The following is a 21,242-nucleotide window of genomic DNA, read 5'->3' as shown; positions in this document are numbered from 1 at the left end:
CTCAGCCAATTTAAGAAATGGTTTTTTAAAAAACAGTTGTCCCAGTTAAACAGCTGCTCTGACCTTTAAAGGTCTTGCACCTTTCTCAACACGTAAAATCAAACCTCAAACAGACTAGTAAGGCTGCAGTTCCAACCCTGCTTTGCTTGGAAGTAAGCCCTGCTGAATTCAAGGGGACGTGCCGGGTAGCCATGGTTAGAATTCAACCATTGGAGATAAATCCCAAATGTTTGTTATGCCTTTTGTTTTATTTCTCAGCCTAGAGGGTGTTCTTCACCTTTCCAGGTCCATTATTTTTTGTATTTAAAATTCAGATTGAGAAACAGTTCTTCGTGTAATGTGCAGAACGGCATGGTAATCAGTCTTGCCCAAGCTTCCCATTTATGGAGACTAACAAGGAGAATTCTAAAAGTACGAAACATTGCCAGGGCTTTTCAGTCTTGTACATATATATATATATTCCCCTTCTAGAAGTAAAAATAGTTTGATTGTGATTGTTTGCTTTACCTTTTGAATAAACTGACTCTAAGGAAGGGCATTTGCTTAGAATACCAAACAATGACATGGAGCTGAGTTCATTTTGTTTAATCTCAACTTTACTATGAATGTTTTTGCAGTTGGTTAGTTTGTTTGTTGCATTTATATGTCACCGTTTTCTCCAAGGAGCCCGTGGCTCTCCCCTTCCCCATTTAATTCACACAACACTCTATGAATGACTGGCCCAACGTCACCCAGTGAGCTTTGTGGCAGAGTGAGAATTTGAAGCCTGGTGAATTTGAACCCTGGTCACCCAGGTCCTAGTTGAACACACACTGGCTCATATTCATTGTCAAAGACAAAATCCAGATTCATGATGAATTTGGCATATTGGTTCACCTATTTGGTTGGCATTGAATGAACAGATGAATGGGAAAGCTCAGTTAACCTTTGATAAATATGTTCCTGAAAACGATCTTTTCCTAACTAGTTAAGGAACCTTCTAGTTAATGTTCTTTAACCTCCCTGAGACCTCCAGGTATAGGGCAGTATATTATTATTATTATTATTATTATTATTATTATTATTATTAATAAAAAATATGAATTTTCATAGAATTGTAGAGTTGCAAGGGACCCCAAGGGTCATCTAGTCCAACCCCCTGCAATGCAATTCTAATGTATGCAATTTCAATCTAAACATGTCAAAAATAAGTTAATATTTATAATGAGTAGTAATTGTGGTAGTGGACAAACACAATACTTTTGAATCACATGCCAGTCAATGTTATCCCCGAATGAGCCAAGTTACCAGTCTAGTATGAATCAGGCAAACCATTTCCTGTTGTCTGTGGTACACAAAGGCACCTCAAAACTTCCTTTGACTTACCTTACTCACAGCAGAATCCAAGGCTTGTTTACACTGAAGTAAGTCGCACCAAGTCTGCGCACACTATACCTTTAAAGCACATTCAAAGCACATTTCCCCCCTCAAAGAATTCTGGGTACTGTAGTCTGTTAAGGGTTGCTGGGAATTATAACTATATGAGCTGTAAACTGAAGTGCCCACAATTCTTTGAGGCGGGGAAATGTGCTTTAAAGGTATATTGCACCCTACTTTTCACCACATATAGGTCTCAAAACGGCTTACAAAAATGAGAAACAAAGTTAAATGAGGCTTACTCCCAAATGAGTGGGTACCCTTAATTAAAATTGGATGGGCTACTGGCAGCCATCCAATGAATGCATAGCCTTTACGATGAAATGTTATGCCATCATTCATTGTGCACCACATATCTGGATTCATATGCTGAAAGTAATAATTATTTCACTAATAATAGTAAATAAAGATTAGCATAACAGAAGAACTGATTGGCCCGAGAATAGGCTTGTTCCTACTTTTTGACAGGGCTACTGTACCTCTGACATCTGCGACAGAAACAAATTAATTGCCAGCTTTTTCTGATATTGAAGTGTGGGGCTGCTTTGTAGCATTTATGCCCGTCACGCACGCTGCAGATTTGATACTGAGGCTATGTACACATTACTCTAGCTCCAGTGTGCTCCCACAGCAGGTATTTGAAGCCAGGAACATGCGACACTACCCACAATCCAAATCTGTTCTATAGTTTCTTCAGAGAGATACTGCTGGTCTGATGCATTTCTTCTCAAACCAGCTTCCACCCAATCGAAAACATAAACTGCAGTTAAGCTGTGGTGTGTCCATTTAGGAAAGCTGTTGCACATGTGCAGATCACAGGGCATGTTCAGAGGATGGCTTCGTTGGCATTTGGGAGGTGGTCACAGGCACAGGGAATAGTAGTAGTAGTAGTAGTAGTAGTAGTAGTAGTAGTAGTAATTAAAAATAATAATTTTTATTTGTACCCCACCCTCCCTGTCCAGAGTCGAGCTCAGAGCAGCTAACATCATATAAATAACACAGTATACATAAAAACAGACATCAATTAATTAAAATACATCTTAAAATTAATTCAGACAAATTAAAATCACTGGTCATATAAGGACCTGTGAATAGGCTGAGAGGCCTCCTTCATGCTTGTTCCTTATACAAAGGAAAATAGGTTAGACTGCACCCTGGCCAAAGGCCAGGCGGAACAGCTCCGTCTTGCAGGCCCTTTGGAAAGATGCCAAATCCTGCAGGGCCCTAGTCTCTTGTGGGAGAGCGTTCCACCAGGGCGGGGCCACAGCTGAAAAGGCCCTGGCTCTGGTCGAGGCTAAACAAGTACTGTAATGTGCTTCTGGTAAAGACATTCTCCCCCCCACTCTGGTGTGTACAGCAATATGCAAATGCTACGTGAAACACAGCGTGGGGGCGGGGGGGGCAACCTTGCTCAGGTTTTAAGTTGCTAATGTGATGCTGGGCTGCTTTGTAGCAAATCTGCTATATCAGAAACCATGTTTTTTTAAAAAAAAAATTAATTAAAAGCTGTGCGCTCACAAGTAAAGAAAAGCCTGCATGCTTACCCGCAACAAACTTCAGTTTCCTGGCTTGGAGTGAAACACGCATTTGTTAAAAATTCTTTTTGACTGCCCTTATGTGCAAAACTTACTTTTTTAAAAATAAAAAAATTAAAGATGCATGCTCAGATAAACAAATACCTGTGCGCATGCTGACAACAAACCACAGGTTTCTGGAACTTATGGTGAACAGGGAAGTACTAGTTGAGGGAAGGGAACAACACACAGTATTAGTACATCCCAGCAAGCACTGCCCACTATTGTGGATGGGATACATCGAGAAGGATTACAGAGGTATAAAACTAAAAGTGTTCATGGGCATAGGTAACCACTTCAATAGTTAGTTTTAGAAAAGAGGTGTTAAACGTTAAATCTTAATGGCTCAAAATATGATGCAGCATTTGGAGTTTCGTCAAAAGACCCTGCAATGGGTATACAAAGTTTGGCAAACTGGGACTGTGTTAAGGAATTCTTTAAAAAAGAGATAGGGAACTTGGGTCCTCCAGATGTTATCTGCGCTAGGTGGCCCAGGCAATGCTCAAGGATGCTGAGAGTTTGGGTTACATCCAGTTATGTTTTGCTCAGAATAAACCCACGAAAATTAATTAGCCTAAGTTAGCCATAGCCATCAGTTTCAGTGGGTCTGCTCAATCTAGTGCTGGATACAATCTTTGGAATCCAATAATGTCCTGAGAGACACCCCTGTTTTAAGATCACTGGTCCATCATAGTTAGCCAAATGTGAGTTGTCTTACCTGGGATTTTCTGCTCACTAAACAGCAGTAGTAGTCCATGCCAAGAACAAAAAGGAATACATGCATGCTTGACACTGAATAACAGTACCGGCAGGCTTGTTTCCAGCATACCAGAGCATAATTCAACAATAGCTGTCTAACTTTTCAAAAATATTATCCCTGTCATGCTGCCAAGGCCATTGTATGGGTTATTTGTGAACCTTTCAGCCAACTTACCCAGGGGCTGTAACTACATAGATATTTGACTTTTCATAAACCTTTCCGTTTTGCTAATGAATCAGTGTGTCTTGTTCATTCTGGTTCTTCGCCTTCCCTACCACTCTCTGCCCACCCCCTCCATTCTTCCATCTCTTGTCAAGTTCCATTCCCCCTTCCTTGGGTCATGCCAGATTTCAGCCAAATAATCCATGTTGATGAACACTCATTAACTATAGCCTGCTTGAAAAGGGCCTCATTACAGGGCTGTTTCAAGTTACACCAAAATCCTTGTGCAAACAATGCTCTTGAATGGAGCATTTAGTGATTAACTCTTTGAAGCTAGGATTTGGAATGTCCTAATATTAAGTGTCAAATGACAATGCATTTTGCACAATGCCAATGTGGGGTGTTGGATTGTGGACCAGTGAGTATAAAAGGATGATGGGAATACTTTAGGCAGGATTTCGTGTCACAACTATTGTCCCTCCAGAAGTGATTGGTTCAGTATATAATTCATGGAGCCTTAGTCTGAAATATTTATGAGGGTACAGGAGCAGATTGATTTCTTCTAGTCTAAACACACATACTGTTTATTGGAATATGTGACTTAACATGTTTGGTGTTGAGAAACAGCTTACAGTACCAAGGGAGGGCTTAACTGGGAATCAGGTCCCTGGTTCCAAAACAAAGAGACATACAATGGTTTGGCCCTGGATCAGTTTATTATCTGTACTCTGGACAAGACTAGTGTCCTGACCTGACCACAGAGTAGCAGAAATTTCCAGCCCAAGAGGTTTGGCTTCATTATAACCAGGAGCTAAGGTACTTTAATATTGCTAACTCACAACTCACACCTTTAACTTGTGCACATCCAGTTTTACATGCTTGGCAATCCGGAAGGAAGGAAGGAAGTGAACAGGTGTCTGGGGGGAAAAGACTTTGGCAATCCCATCCACCACTGACCCCAATGTGTTTTGACTATGTACTGTATATGTGATTTTTTTTGCTTTATACACTAGCCCCAGAAAGTAACCCCAGCGTAAGTTGAGAGTCGCCTGTACAGTTTTGTTTGCACAAAGGAATCTTGATAATTACTTATACATGCACGCAAAGAACAAAACCTTGGCTGCAGTTACTTCCTGAATTATCATCCTGTGAGTTTGGATGTTGTAGAGCAGTTTGTGCCATTGAGATTCCCAGAGGACCATGTTTAATGAAATACTTACTTTGCTTGTTGAACTGAGAGCTTTCTTTGATGGTTTCTTCCTGGGAGGAAACATCCTCAGAGATCCTAGTGGCCATTAAGGCCAATTGAGAAAGGTGATTCATAGCAGCAGTCTTCAGGACGTAGCTGTTTATCCATTCTGAGGTGGACTATGAGGTTCAGGTAAGAGGCCGAGGCCAACATGGTGAAGACAAGTAAACCAGCAGGTCCATCTGTCCTGCCAACTTGCCATGTCTATGCCTGCCCCGGTTTTCCGATTCTTAGTGCCTTGAGATAAGCAATTTGGGATTTACTTACATTTTCTGAGCTACAAAGCAGAAAATGCAAATACAATGTTACCTTTTATTTTCATGAGCACCACGGATAGGCAAACTAAGGCCCAGGGGCCGCATCCGGCCTAATCGCCTTCTAAATCCTGCCCGCAGAAAGTCCGGGAATCAGTGTGTTTTTACATGAGTAGAATGTGTCCTTTTATTTAAAAGGCATCTCTGGGTTATTTGTGGGGCATAGGAATTCGTTCATTCCCCCCTCCCCCCCCAAAAAAATATAGTCTGGCCCCCCACAAGGTCTGAGGGACAGTGGACCGGCCCCCTGCTGAAAAAGTTTGCTGACCCCTAAACATAGCTGTCAACTTTTACCTTTTCTTGCGAGGAATCCTATTCGGAATAAGGGAATTTCCCTTAAAAAAAGGGAAACGTTGACAGCTATGCCCCTGAAGCACTTTAGTTAAATGTTGGTTTTCCTTTTCCATGTGGACAGTGGGAAGATTGAAATACTTAAAACCATGCAAACTATTCAAACCAAGTATAAACAGAGTGCACTTTGTTGATGCAAATATTGCTTGTGGATGCAAATATATATATTTTCATTTAATGAGGGATGTATACAGCATGTAACATTTTCTCTTGCAATGTGTTTTCTCCATGGGTCCCTGATATATGAATTTCTATTGCTGCCTAATAACCTCCAGTGACTATAAGACTTGTTCACATTTCCACTTGTTCCATGCTTAGAAAACATGGGTCCAAGGGGCTTTCCAACGGTGCTTTCTAGACAGTTTCTAGCACTTTCCCCCTTGCCCTGCTCCTTTCCCAAGGAAATCTCCCTCTTTAAGTGTTAAATCGGAGCAGACGTCAATCCAGAGAAAACTGAATTGTTGTTTCTGTTAATTGAAATCAATAGATTTAAATATATGGATGGCCAGCCTTAGATATTACCCATGTTCCAGCGGTGGGCTAATATAAACCTGTTGACATTTCCCCTTGTAAACAAAAGTCATGTCTTGTATTAGACTTTGCAATCTTAATGTGCATTCTCATGAAACTCAAGAGACATAGAAGTTTGTATTCCTAACTCAGTCTGCAAGCTTTGTGAGCTACACAAAATAGTTGAGACTTACTTAGCTTGTTGGCTATAACACAGTCAACTGGGATTTGCCATACCCACTTGTTTTATGGACAAAAATGCAATTGTGCTGATTCATTAGAGGGGGGAACTCAGAAGCCACAAAAGAGTAATATAATTTATTGCAGGGCTGGAAGAACCAGTTGTTGTCCAGATGTTTCTGCCAACAACTCCTATCATCCCTAACAATGGACCAATTCTGCTGGGGCTGCTGCTATCAGGTTGAATCAAAAAAAATCTGAAGGGTTGAGGTTCCACACCTTGTGTTTATTAGGACCAACTGTGACACCACAAAGTAGTGAGGAAGCTTTTGAATTCATGGCTTTTATCTTTTCAAAGGACGAGTGGTCATTCCTTCTCTGTCCCAAGTAGGCTAGCCAAGAAAAGAAAAGAAACTGCTTTGCATCTAAAGTGGTTTAACAGAATGTGCAGGACCAATCTTCCACATGTCCATGCAGGAGTATTTGTGTCCAGTGGGAGGCCTTACTCACTTAGGTGTGTTTAGGATTGCAGCTTTACCTGCCTGTCTAACTCTTCCCACATTCCAGCTTGTTGCCAACTTCAAAGGTTTCACTTTGCCATCATGCCTTGAAGCCTCTTTTGCTCTCCATCTCCCTTTGCTGTTTTCACTGAGCGTTGTAGTACAAAGCATTACAGGAGCTGAAAAGCTTGCTGCTTAGTCTTGTGATGTTTTAGTTGGTCCTATAACTTTGACTGGTGCTGTTCATATACAAAATTAGTATATGAAAATTTTCTTGCACGTGTGAGCGAAGGCCGTTACCTTTGGGCAATTTTTTTTTTTTTTTTAGTGGCGCAAGGGTCCTGTGATGCTGAGGTGTTTCTCTCCCTGGGCTCCCCACGAGGCGGGTCCTTGTGCGGAGGAGTTACCCTGACAACACTTTTAATTGCTCTTTTGTGCTCACAGGCAGCATGGTTGAAGTGTTGTAAAAGACACACCCACACTCTCCATGCCTGTTTATGGGCAAGTGCCATTTAAAACCAGTTTCGTTAGACGGGCCTCAATCAGCTGGACCTTGTACAGCTTCAGCTAACCCAGTGTTATTAAAAAGTTGAATAAATTAAGGGCCACTCTGAGGGTGCTCGAACCTAGGTGTAAAAACAGCATCAAGCTCCTTCGGTAGGGGCATGCCATACTTTCAAACAAAAACGCACAAGAGGATTTGGGATGCAAGTTGTTCATTTGGCCATCAAATCAGCTTTGTTTTATGCGTGGCCAGCGCCAGTCCACCGGACTACTCACTTCTGAGGCGTGTTTTAGTGCACCGCTTTAATACTGTCGACAAGTTTTTGTAGGAAACGAAGCGACCTTAATCCGAATCTTGTGGCGACCGTGTGCAAAATGAACTAGTCGTGAATTCGGATTAAAGACGGCGAAACGCAACGGCGTGGCCTTTCTGTAGGGGCGGGGCAAAGGGAGGAGGGGCGAAGCCCTTCAGAAAACCCTTCAGGGACCAAAAGGTTTCTAGTAATAGGGCGCGTCGTGCCTCTCAGCGTAAAATATATATATATATATATAAATATAAAAATAATACTGTTCCTGTCATTGGCACATTGACGTTCCCGTAACGCGAAAGGTACGGCAGCCGCCGTTGAGCCTCCCTTTCTCGGCCTCACACGGAGAAAGACTGAGCAAAGTACCACCTCAGCCTCCTCGCCAAAATGGAGCGAGTTGAGGCGGGGGGAGGATGTCACGCCGCCATTGCCCCCCCCCACCCTCTCCTTCGACGGAAGGTACCAAGCCCGCAGTGAAGAAAGAGGAGGAGGGGGGCTGCTGCGGGGCGAGTGGAACATTCCAAACGGTTGAAATGACGATCTCAGGGGGGAGGGGTTTTTTCTTTTCCCCTCGGCGGTGACCCCGCCCCTTTCCTCTCCTCGGCCGCCTCGTCTCCTCCGCCCGCCCCCTTTCCGTGGCCAGGACAGAACCTCTTCATCCTGGGGGAGGGCGGGGGGAAGGATGGGAGGCGCGCCCGGGCGGCGGTGACGTCAGCGCGCCTGTGCGTAAGAGGCGGTCCCCCCGTGTCGGCTGCCGCAGTAGCAGCGGCTTAAGCTCCAGTTCCCAGGTTGCCTCGCGGCTCCATTTGAGCCCCATCTTGAGCGAGGGGAGTGAGCAGTTTGAATTTCAGCTCCTTCGGCACAGCGCTGGAGAGCGCAGCGCGCACGGACTTTAAAGAAGGGGGAGGGGGAGAGAAAGAAGAGAGTGTGAGGCGGAGGGAAAAGGGCCCGGCCGGCTCCTCCGTCGTCGGCGCAGAGAGAGCCGAGGGAGCCGCGTCTAGGAGGCCCGCCCGCCTGAGGGGGCCGCTGTGAGCCGGGCTGGTTCCTCCCCCCTTTTCCTTCCCTCCTCCCGAGAAGATGCGTCTGGTGCTGATCTCCAGGTAGACAGCGGAGGCAGGGCGGCCTGCGCCTCACTTGCCGGCTGCCGCCGCCGTCGCCGCCCCTCTTCCCCGAGACCCGACGGACGGACAGCGGACGGACTAGCGGCCTTGGGCCCGCCTCGGGGATCGCGGGTCTCGCCGGAAACCCCCGCGGAGAGCGCCACCCCGGCGCTGGGAGCCCACAGCCGGCTGTGTGAAGAGAGCCGCGGCTGCGAAAGGGGGACGGCGGGGCGCTGCTGAGGGAAGAAGGAGAAGAAGAGGAGGAGGAGGTGGTGGCGCCGCCCGCCCGCCGAGGGGCCCGCAGCCTTACTCGGGGGGAGGAAGAGGAGGAGCTCGGCCGCCGCCCCCCTTCCATTCTCCTCTGCCTCGCTCTCCCTTTCCCCCCATCGCCAACCCCAGGCCTGGTGGTGGCCGCCTGCTGAGCCGGGGCTGCGTCGCGAGGGCCGGAGGAATGTGCGATACCGCCGGCGACTGCGCTGTAGACAGAACGTGATCCTCCCCTCCGCTGCGCCAGGGCCGGCTCGGACTTCTGCCTTCTCCGCCGAGCCTTTTCATTTTTTGGCTCTCTGCTTTTCTCTTCTCCTCCGGCGAGGGCAGGTGGGCGGAACCCCCCATCCTCATTCTCCCCCCCGACGACGACTTATCCTCTTTTATTCTCCCGGGGGAAGCACCATGTCCAAGATGCCGGCCAAGAAGAAGAGCTGCTTCCAGATCACCAGCGTGACGACGGCCCAGGTGGCCAGCAGCATCACCGAGGACACCGAGAGCCTGGACGACCCGGATGAATCCCGCACCGAGGACGTTTCCTCCGAGATCTTCGACGTGTCCCGCGCCACCGACTACGGACCCGAAGATGTCTGCGAGCGCAGCTCCTCCGAGGAGACCCTCAACAACGTGGGCGACGCGGAGACCCCGGGGACAGTCTCTCCCAACCTGCTCCTGGATGGGCAAGTGGCTGCTGCCGCCGTCGCCGCCGCGGCCTCCGGAGGGATCCAGCCGCCGCCGCCGCCTTCCCCTGCTGTGCCGACCGCCAACGGAGGAGCTGTTCCCAGGAGCTCCGCGGTGCTCCCAGCGGCTGCCGCCCCGGCCTCTTCAGCGGCAGCAGGAGGCAGCACTGCGCAGGCAGCTGCTGGCTCTGGAGCCATGCCTCTAACGGCTGCCGCCGCATGCAGTTCCCGCTTCAGGGTGATTAAGCTGGACCACGGTACAGGAGAGCCCTATAGACGGGGGCGATGGACGTGTATGGAATACTATGACCGGGACTCCGAGGGCGGGGCCGTTTTAGCCAGGACTGGGGATTGCATTAGACACAACAGTACTTTTGAACAAGCTGTTCAAGATAGGGATAGTGGCCTAGGTGCTACTGGTGGCTCTTTGATAGTTTCGGGGGTTGCAACTTCGGCACATGGCCCGGACTCCCTGGCTGACAGCTCTCTTGCTGCTGTGTCACAGCTACTCCAGCCAGAGAAAATAAACCAACCCTCTCCACAGCAACCCAATTTTGTCATTGGGCAGCAGCCCATAGGCGGGGCTGTGCCTCACAGTAATGCTCAGCCAATCTATTCAGGGGCTACAGCAGCAAGCCAGCAAATGATGGGGCCTCCGCTGCAGACCCAGGCACAGGTAAATGCACAGAACATGGGACAGGCCGGACCTAATGGGAAAGGCATGCCACCTTCGAATGTAGCGATAGCCCAGACAGGTTTGCCTATGCCACAACAGCAGGTACAGCAAGCTAATGTACCTGTGGCTCAGACTCAGCAATTTGCTTATTCTCAGTCGCAGATTCCACCAGTGCATCTGGTGCCAGCCCAAACTCCTGCCCAGCCGGAATACATTCAACATATGACAGTAATGCAGTCTCAAGGAGCTACTCAACAGGCCATCTCAGGTTCTGTCCCGAGCACTGGAGCGTCCAGTCTTCCAGCAGCACAAATAGCTGGTCCAAATCCCTCACCCATAGCACCAGTGATGGGAGTTTCTTCGCAAACTGGTGAAACTGTAGGACAGGTATCTGGGCTATTGCAGGGTGGCCTGACAACTCCAATTCAGACTGTCATTCCTCAGCCAGGAGGTGTGGTGCAGCAAGGCATTGGCCATGCGGGGGTTGTGCAACAGAAATCTATGACTCAGCAGCAAATGGGTGGAAGCAGTCAAGTGGCTGGTGCTCCTCACAGTATAGTTTCTGGAGTTCAGAATGTGCCTGCAGCTGTACCGGGTACTAGTGTGCCCAGTGTGTCTACAACTTCTGTTACTATGCCAAATGCCCCTGTTACTTTAGTCCAGTCCCAGCTGACCAGCCATACATCTGTCAGTAGGAGCTCCAGTGTTGTCCAGCAACATGTTGGCCTTCCACTAATGCAAGGCACAACCAATGTACCTGCAAATCTGCCACAATCTAACATTGGACAATTTCCAAATCAACCTTTAGGCCAGATTGATGATACTAGAAGAAAATCTGAACCCCTACCTCAACCACCACTTTCTCTTGCTGAAAATAAACTTCTTGTGAAGCCACCTATTCCGGACACTTTAGCAAACCCTCTTAATTTACCTGCAACTACTCCTATGAACAGTCTTGCCAGCTCTGTCTTTGGCATATCTATTCCTGTTGATGGTGATGAAGACAGGTATTTATCTTCTATCTTTTTTTTTATGCAGGTGTCTAGTTGCAGACACTCTTACAGCATTTATTTATCAAGTTTAAGTGTCTTAATCTCTTCCAAAGATGTGACATACGATGTGACAAAGGGGATTCACTACTAAACTACTTGTGTAGCAAAAATGTGTAAACCACCGTAAGGAAGAACTTAAGGAAATGAGACTATGAATATTAAGCTGAATACAAAAAGCAAATCACTGTTTCCGTAGTCTTGAAAAAACGGTTACAAGGACTTTCAAGCCCATCACAATTGATAACTTGAAGTAAGGTTACTCTCTTCCATTGTTTAAAGCACAAGTTGGATATATAGTTAGTCTTTATGCTATACACTTGTTTAACTTAAGCTATGTTAGCTGAATAAATCCAGACCTATTCTCTGTTAATGTTGAATACATATACATGACAGCAATGGAAACATAGTTATCAATGGGTGTGTGTAATTCAGTGGGCAGATTTGTAACATGTTTTCTTCAGCAGTTTCAGTGTAATGGCTGCAAGAGCTTACTAACAAAATGTGCTTCATAGGAAAAAGTAAGCAAGTTAACCAGAGCATCACATTACTTGTTTTTAAATAGAACCCTTGATTTATCATTGTTAGGTGTGTGGTTATTATAAAGGGAACAAGCTTTGAGAGATTGGTGAATAACAGTATTAACTTGGGACATTTGTTCAGAGACAAGTCCCATAAAATCAGTGAGGCTTGTTTCATGATGTGTATTTAGGATTGTAGCTTTAGCATGCTTCAACTGAAAAGAAGCGAGTTATAAAGCAACTTGTTTGGGTGTAAGTTGCAAGTTTGCATGTATAGAATTGCATCGTTAAGGGCTTCAGGATTTTCAAGGAAAGTTCTGCTGTTCCACAATTCTTGTTAACAACTGCTGCTGTGGACAGAAGGAAAGACAGGGCTTTTCCTCTCTTTAGGGAAAGTTGTGTGGGTAACACACTTCATATGGGCTCTGTTTCTTTGGGTAAAGTACCAAATTTGGAAATGTAGCCCTTAAATATTCTATAAATAATTGGTAACTTTTTTAAAAAAATCACTTCGTTAAGAATCTTACTCTATGTGAAAATGTTTATTTGTACAAGCACAGTAGAAGAAAATAAGCAAAACAGTACTGTAGCACAATGAGAGGGGCTGAAGATGCAAACACTTTCCTTGGGAAATGACTGAATTTCCTTCGTAGAAGTGAGAGGACTGTCCTATTAACCTCTGGCCTAGCTCTGTAAGAGTTCCTCTTTGTAAATTTAGTAGCATAGGGATGGAAATCCTTAGTCATCTCTTGCCACAATCTTATTATACCTGTTTATCTGAGACTATGCCCCAATTAAGGGTTAATTCTGAGTAGATGTGTATAGGATTGCACTGTTGGTGCTAATTTAAAGTGTAGAGTAACTTTCCCTAAAATGTGCTTATTTCTTGAAGTCTTTCAAATAGCATATGAAATTGCCTTGTGCATCAGAGTATTCCATTACATTTGAGTTGTTAGCATCAAGTAGAAATTCTCTACTTGAGGAAATTGTAACCTAGTATAGGTATGATCTCTACTTGTCAACAAATCTACTTATGATTAAATACAGAAGAGAACAGGCACCTGCCGCTTTGCAGAAATTGATAGCATAGCATTAGCAATTGGGTATTACATCTAACTTGATTTTGCTATGGTTTACTGAAGTTGAAACCACCACTAATGGAGGTATATATCGTATTTTGTCTTATTAAATAAACATCCTCGCTTCAACTTCAAGATAAAGGAAATGGACTTGGTAGGGGGGAAAGGGATAGCTTTGGTATTAAGCCTGATGCTAATATCGAGTTGTAGTGCGAGTGAAAAGGGACTTGTGCAATTCATCTTTCTCTTCTCCCCCTCCCCCTGAGAAACCTCTGGAGAGTTGCCTCTCTCAGACTGTGGATCTGTGTTGCATACTATGCAGTGTGAGGAGGAACTAGCCTGAAATTGTGCAGAGGGATCTGGGGAGTTGCTCTGGTGCACAGTTCTTCCTGATTTTAGGCAATACTCTCTGTTGCATCGTGGCCCCATACAACAGAGTTCCCTCTGAACAGGGATTTTGGAGAGTACAAGAGTTGCAGGGGTGAGGAAGGGAAGCGAGAGAGTGCTTGCATGGTCTGCCTTCCACTTGTGCAACCATTGAATGCAACCCACTGACATAATATTTTTTAAGTGGGTGTGCTAATTTGGTTGGATCTGATGTATTGATAAGAAATTTTAATGTATGTATAGTGCAATCCTAATCACATTTATTGAGAATATTTTTAGTCTTAGTATGCTTGCTTCAAATTGTAGGTTTTGTTCTTCAGTTGGTGGTACTGATTAAAGGCTGTATGCAAGTTATGTTTATTATGGTATTGTGGAATAATGTGTGTAAATAATATTACTTGAACCAAAACTTTTTTGAGCTGACACAGATACATGGATTATTTTGTCAATGACCAGTACAGTATAGCAGAATACCTTGGGCTACACCGAATGCAAATAAACTAGTTCTGTGGGACATTGTGTACAACTAGAAATGTCTGTGGGACACTTCAGCTGTCTTATGACAGGCCTCTTCCAAGAAACAACAGTATGCTTAAGAGGGTGTTCACATACTGTTCAAATATTCCCCCTTTTATTTCTTCAGCAACAGAAGAGTGGTTTGCTGGGCCCCTTTAGCCAGCTTATTGTGTGTTGATAATTGAGATAAAATATACAGGAGAAATGTTAGGCAGAAACATTTTGCAGAAAGTTATAAAAAGGGGGAGTTGGCTTGTGTTTGGATTTCAAATTACTTACTGTATGGGTACCAGGATTAACTCTGGATTTGGCCTCCACGAGAATTCTATCAACATGGAATGTGCAAGAGAAACCCATTATCTCAATGTGAGGCCTCTTTTATTGATGTTCTTGTAGTCATATTAAATTACTTAGCTGTCAGTTCAGTTAACCTCTGTATGAGTCATAAAAGGTGTTACATTGAAGTAGCGCTTGTAATGACAATACAGAACATATCAGCAACTTAATATTGGTGAAGACAGTATCAAGTTTTCAAACTGTGCTGTTAATGCATGGTGGAGGCTCTTGCATGTATTAATATTTTTTAAAATTGTCCAGGAGAACAGATTGTTTCCTTGCTCCAGCACCAGTTCAAGAACTGCTTCTAGGTACTTCTATACAGTAAGCTAATGTATATTGGGATGGATCAGGAATGTGGTGCAGCTAGGACCTTCAAAAAGTGAATAGTAGTCTTTAACTTGGGAATTGGTATGAAACAGCCCAAGGCCTTGGTCCTGCTGGGAATATTGCTAGATTATGTGACTTGGTAAGTGTTATTGGATGTTCTCTTTAAATTACTTGTTTCTAGCACGTCTCCAATCAAAGTTTTCAAAAGCTACATTTGGAGACGCTGTAATTTGGTGCCTCTGTATTTTAGTTCTCCTTTTTATTCCAGAAATAATTCATAATTAGTTGGTGCCTGTGTAGTGTATAAGTTGCTGGGACAGAGCAACTGGAGCTCACCACCATCGTGCTGATTCGAACCGCCAACTTTACGATTGGCAAGGCCAAGAGGCCCAGTGGTTTAGACCACAGTGCCACCTGCATCCCTATGACTCAGCCCTTGCCAGCCTAGCAGTTTGAAAGCACACCAGTGCAAGTATATAAATAGGTACCACTGCAGCGGGGAGGTAAACGGCGTTTCCGTGCGTTCTGGTTTCTGTCACGGTGTCCTGTTGCACCAGAAGCAATTAAGTCATGCTGGCCACATGACCTGGAAAGCTGTCCGTGGACAAACGCCGGCTCCCTCGGCCTGAAGCCGCCTTTGACTGGACTTAGCCGTCCAGGGGTCCTTTACTGTATCTAGTATAAAAGTAAGAGTTCCAAATTGCTAATATAGAAAATATTCTGGCAATATTGTACATCCAGAAAAGCAGACTGTTTTTTAAGCTGCAGAGCTGTCACAATATATAGAATCTGTTCTCCATGTGGACTCAGAAACTAATAAGCAATGAATGTGAACTGCTAGATGATGCCATATTAATAGAATATATACTGTAGTTACCATTTTGAGTTTATTTTAGTAAATACTTAATGCATTTCAGATGACAAAATCCTCAGATGTGTTTTAATAACTGGCATAAATTAAACTGGTAAAAATGAAACCTTAGATCTTTTAATCCTGTTAAATCCAAACATTCACTAGACTTCTAAAAACATAACTAGCTGATTACTATACTTTTGGCTCTTGAGAAATATGTTGCCACTCTTGAAAGAATACATCACTGGGAAAGCTTGTTTAAGCCTCCTACATGTTTGGCAGATACCCGGTGCAAATATTACCAGACTGGTTAGAAAAGGGATAGATAACTGACCAGTGTGAACTGTGCAGGCTGTAGTCCAGCACTCTAATGAATAGCTGCAATTGTGAAGTCTCCACAGCAGCCGCTGGATTGTTGAAAACCTGATTGTAAGAATTTCTTCATAGAGTATCTCTCTCTGTTCTATGAAAAAGCTTACTTGTATAGCGTGCTAATTGTTGCTGATAAAGTATTATAAATGGTAAAACTGAGCTCTTGAGGCCTCTTTCATAATAGAACAAAACCTTGCATTAGCATCAACATTGATAAGGGTCTCTTTATGCATTGCTCTTATATGCTTGAAGGGAGGGGGAATAAAAGGATTATGCAAATTGAAAACAGTAGGTACTGCTCATATCCTGCTGTTACTGAATTTCATCCTTTAAAGTTGTGTTCTTGAGCATGCCCAGAACAGCTACAGGCTTTCATAATTTCAGCCTCTAAAATAGCAGTTTGCCATGTTGAAGTGATTTGTGGATGTGGACCAGAAACAAATGCAAGTGGGAATCCTGCATAGGCCCGAAGCATTCCCACAGGATGCAGTGCTGCTTCATTCTTCTTTCACATCTAAAAGTATAGATGTAAAATAGAAACAAAGGTAATAAAATCTTTAGTGGATGACAAATTCTTAATTTTACTATGTAAATTCAGTTCTATAGCAGTTAATGACTGCTTCCTTTAAAATCACCTTCTGATCCGTGAGTGCAATTATTATGAATGCACACTGTGAGCAATGCAATCCTTTAAAAGTCTCACTATTAAAATGGGTGGTCTGAAATATTAGTATCAGAGGTTCTAGTTCTCAGTTCTGGGGCCTATGTGGAGGGAGTGTTTGAAGGGAGTGCAATGGAATCAAATAGAAGGGTGCAGAATGCTTGCAAGCGTTGAAGTAATCTGGTATAAAATAAAAGTTTAAATTATGATATTCTTACCTTGTAATGCCAACTTTCTAGAAGCTTTTTCGCTTTTCTACTTTACAGACTTTAGTGGGCTAATTCTGCATTGAAATGAAACTTTCAAGCAGCAAAACAAGGGAAGTCTTGTAGTATTATGGTTCCTTTGCTAAAGCTGTGTCAGATTTCTTTTTGGCAGGGAGAAATATTATCTTCAGGTTATTAGAATAACATCATCTTGTGCAGCTCAGATGCACACATTGAGCCTTTTATTTTAAGAACATCTAATAACATTTAGTACCAGTGCCACAACTATGTAGCTATTTTCTCCCAGCCATCTATGTCCTAACATAAAGACATAACTAGTGTTTCAATATCAGACAATAGTTAAGACTGTTCTCAGGTTTTTTTCAGCAAGGGAATATTGCTGTATATTTCAAATACTTTATTTGACTTGTCAGACCAATTTTTCTATCTATATTCATTTTAAAAATGGATCTTGGGTGTCAACATGCATACTTTAAATGAAGCAGGATCTTTTGAAGCAGCATTTTAAAAACTAGTTTCAGGGAAAGCTTTTCTGTTAACTGCTGAGAGCCTACTGCATGTTTGCTATGAAACCAGAGTACATTGTAAAAAAATAATCTGGGACATATTTTACAGCTCCTAGTTGGTTTTTGTGAGGCGTGAGGCAGGCCTTGTTATGCCTTGTTGCTGCCCCACTTGAGTTGAGCGTGCCCTAGTAAGGAGGCAGCAGTCTGGCAGCTGCACATTGCAGTGGAAGGTTAGCAATATTGATGGGTCATTATATTATAGCTATATTTCAAAGCTACTGCTGCTCTTGAAGCATTTTTGAAAAGCTTCCGAGCCAACTCCAGGGTCCCCCCAAAACAGTTTGAATATCAGTGGCTTAGTGCTGACCAACATGAGAGCTGTTGTACTTGTGACTAGGAGTGTTATTCACACACTAAGGTGTTGTGTATGCCTTCCGGAGTGGAACGTTTGGAAAACCAGTCTAGTTTATGAAAGGCAAGCTAGTACGCAAAAGTGTTTGCAGAAAATGCAGAGCCATATAAACAGCTGAAGGAGGAAATGAAACAGTAACAGCAGCAAAAAGAAATAGGCCTGCTTTCAGACCTTATTCTGTGTGATTAGTTAGCAGCAAAAAAGGTCCCCAAGACATCCAGGTTTGCTGAATAAATGCTTTGTGGGTGGGTTTGAGCCTGTATGCCTTGGCAAGTAGGCAGTTTGTGTGGATTGCATTTATAACCATTCTGTTGTTGATGTGAATAAATCAAAATACTGGGGCATGCTTAACATGGGGCAGGTCCCATTAGATGCCATGGGATTTTGCTATACAGGAGGTTAAAGAGCTGTATAGCAGAATGGCTTCAACCCTTTACTAGAACCCTTCCCTCAAATTGCCGTTGTATGCTTTTCATGTGTCTCTTTGATTTATGCATCATCACCAAATAGATACAAGTGAGACTTGCAACAAAAGATTGCAATGATTCATTACTTCACAATAGGAGTCTGCACTGTCTGTCTCCGGCAGGCCTTTAAGACATGTCCTAAGCTTGTGAGGATATTGTACTTAGGAGCAAGTCACAAGTAAAGACTAATTTCACATTTTCTAGGCCTCCTGTCCCCCTAGTACTATTAACAAACTAGTAATTGGTATTTTACTTTACCCTCTCTTGATCCTTTGACCTTTTCCTTAATAGATGGGTACCACTTATACATGTATGTTCTAGAATGTTAGTACAGCCAGTAGCCTGCTGTGTGTCCTGTCTCTTTGGGAGTTGGCAGCAATTCTACAATATTCTGTACTGGCCAATTCTTGGGGGGCACACTACATCTGTGGGGTTGTAGGAAAGGCCTGAGGCCATGCCATGTGCTCGTATCAGTCATGTGTGAAATCAGTTTTAGAGGAGCCAGTAGTATTTTAAAATCTGTGTGACCGGTAGCTGATTTCAAGGTCTTTGTTTCACTGATTTCAGATGAAGCGCTTCTTAAAGTTCCACCTGTAAGTGTGTTAAGTATCCACAAAGGAGAGGGCCTTCTTGGTGGTGACACCCTGGCTTTGGGTGGCTTTGGGATATAAGACCAACATTAATAGCTTTCCAGTGCCAGGTTAAGACTGTTTATTTTACCAGACTAATATTTATTGCATTGTTTTAGTAGCTGGTTGAATGACTATTATTTTATATTCCACTAGGTTTTAATTTTTATTGTCTTTAACATTGTATTAATACTTATATTTTGTGTACGCCACCTTGAAATCTATGTGTAGTTGAAGTTATGGTTAGACTTTGTAAAAACCAAATAATTCTGCAAATTCAGGTTCCCCTAAGCATGCTGATACCCTCCCTATTATTTCTCTGTGGCCAATTCAGCGGGTGCTCACCACCTGAGTTTGCTATTAAAGGGAGCAATATGTGTTCTCTCCCACCCACCCCATTGGGAAGGGGAAAAAAGGTCAGACCTGAAAAGTCTCCTCCAGACTAACAAAACAGCTATTGCAGCAGACATGTAGAAAAAGGTGATTGTATTTCTGTTTGGTTTAGATATTATTTTTACCTAAGCCACCCTGAGGGCTCATGTCAGGTAACTAGTTCCTTTTTGAAAGCCTCAAGACCAATGTTTACTTTTGCCACCCTTCTGCAGGTTTAGCTCCTGCTACCACAATACAGCCCAAAGAAGGGAGATCCTGGCCCTGGTTTTCCCAAGTCTTATAGGTACAGAAAACTCATAACTTGAGGCAGCAACCAATTAGGATTTCCATGCCCTCCCCTCAGTTGGAGAGAAATAATTAGGACCTCTTCAGGAGTTCTATTACCAAATTATTTATGACTTCAAAAGTCAAAACCAGGACCTTGGGTTCTGTGCCATAAACGTTCTTACCACGTGAACTTAATGTTCAGGCACATTATAGCTTATTGAGGGACTCTTACATTATTAGGCCTTCTAAACCAGTAGCTCACTGTCCTTCTTATTCTATGAAACACAGCTTAGACAACAACAGTATCAGGCAATGGAAAGTATTTTGGCATGGGAATTTAAAAAGTAAAATAGAACAAAAACTGGTGTGTTAGTGAGATTGATGAGAGAACACTTAATTTAGTGTAGTAATACCATCTCTACTTGAAGTGTTCTGCTGACTGCTTACGGAAGTGCAACAAGAAGGAATATGCATAGGTTTTTGTTCCTCTGATAAATATTGGGTGTGAAACCAAAAGCACAAATAGAATACAAATATGAATAGTCCTTTTCATTTTAAATTGAGAATGCACACTGAAACACCATTTTAAGTTTCTATGAAAAAGCAGTGAGATACAGGTTATCTGGATAGAAACTAAACTTAGTTTGTACTCATACTCGGTTTAGCCATTTCCCATGAATCCCGTGATTTTTCTGCTGGAAGGTTAAATGGTCTCTTCCTCTGCTATTTTGGTGAGTAGTTCCCCAGCATTTCCAGTAATCACTGTTAGTAGAATTATTTATGGGGTAAATCCCCCTCCCCAAATCAAGAGATGACAACTATGAACATCTGGCTTCTTGAGTTATGCTTTCATAAAAACAATAGAACAGTCAGCCAGCTGGAAAAGAGACTGCTTTTCCTGATTACAGACACTGGTTGCAGGAAATGAGACATGGACAGAGTACTCACTATCCACCCATAATTAGACTGTAGGATGCTTTGAGCATTTTTTGAAAGAATAAAGCCATAGAATTCAGAGTGTCAGTGGAAAAACAGATGGATATGAATGTCTTTGTTCAGATGTAACACTAAACTATGGTTTAGCACAGCAGTGTGGAGTTTCTTGCCCAAAGGCTTAGTTTGGCTCGGTAGGAGCCCTAGCTTGGGTCTATGAAGCCTTCCCCCCCCCCCCCCCAAACTATGCCATCAACTGTGGGGCTGTACGGGAACAACCTGGAATCTTAAAATTGTTCTTTGCCAAGTGGGACATGTAGTCCGTGCCTATTGAACTAGGTGACAGTTGCAAGCCCTGCTGGGATCTTTCTTCACTCAGGAGCTCCCAGCCGGACCCAGTCCCTGCCAAAACGGTGCTTGAAGTTAGTGCAGATTGGGGCTTGAACCCCTTCCTGGGATCTTCCTTTACATCATGGCTTGAACTCAAGGTGCTTGATGGAAACATGAGGTTGATTAACTTGCATTTTTTCAGCTATGTGCATAGACATTCAATTAGTATTTATACATAATGAGTACCAACAGAATTTAAAGATAATACTGCTATTACAGTGTCAGAAAAAAAACCATTAGAAAGGCATAATTGAAAATCTGGTTCTGTATTATAATGTTAACCAAGGGTTTTGTGTTGATGTTGATTGACTCTGATTTTCTGTAAGCTTTAATAGTCACCCAGGAGGTTTGGAACATAAGGCA

The 21,242-nt window shown here is 43.5% G+C and overlaps 1 protein-coding gene across 2 annotated transcripts in view; it reads left to right on the top strand.

The window, feature by feature from the left end:
• Positions 1–8,555: 8,555 nt before the first annotated feature.
• TSC22D2 (TSC22 domain family member 2) overlaps positions 8,556–21,242 on the top strand; it is a 36,425-nt gene continuing 23,738 nt past the window's right edge. Inside the window, exon 1 of one of the 2 annotated variants that reach the window (XM_081190176.1) lies at positions 8,556–11,558. In XM_081190176.1, the coding sequence (XP_081046302.1) occupies positions 9,601–11,558 (1,958 nt within the window). In that variant the 5' untranslated portion in view covers positions 8,556–9,600. The remainder of the gene's footprint in view (positions 11,559–21,242) is intronic. The other variant, XM_081190177.1, reaches the window with a different exon arrangement.

This window comes from Podarcis bocagei, assembly GCF_964188305.1.
Source record: "Podarcis bocagei genome assembly, chromosome: 4".
Classification (NCBI taxonomy): domain Eukaryota; kingdom Metazoa; phylum Chordata; class Lepidosauria; order Squamata; family Lacertidae; genus Podarcis; species Podarcis bocagei.
The sequence above is the reverse complement of the archived record's forward strand: the minus strand, read 5'-3'. Positions and strand labels throughout refer to the sequence as shown.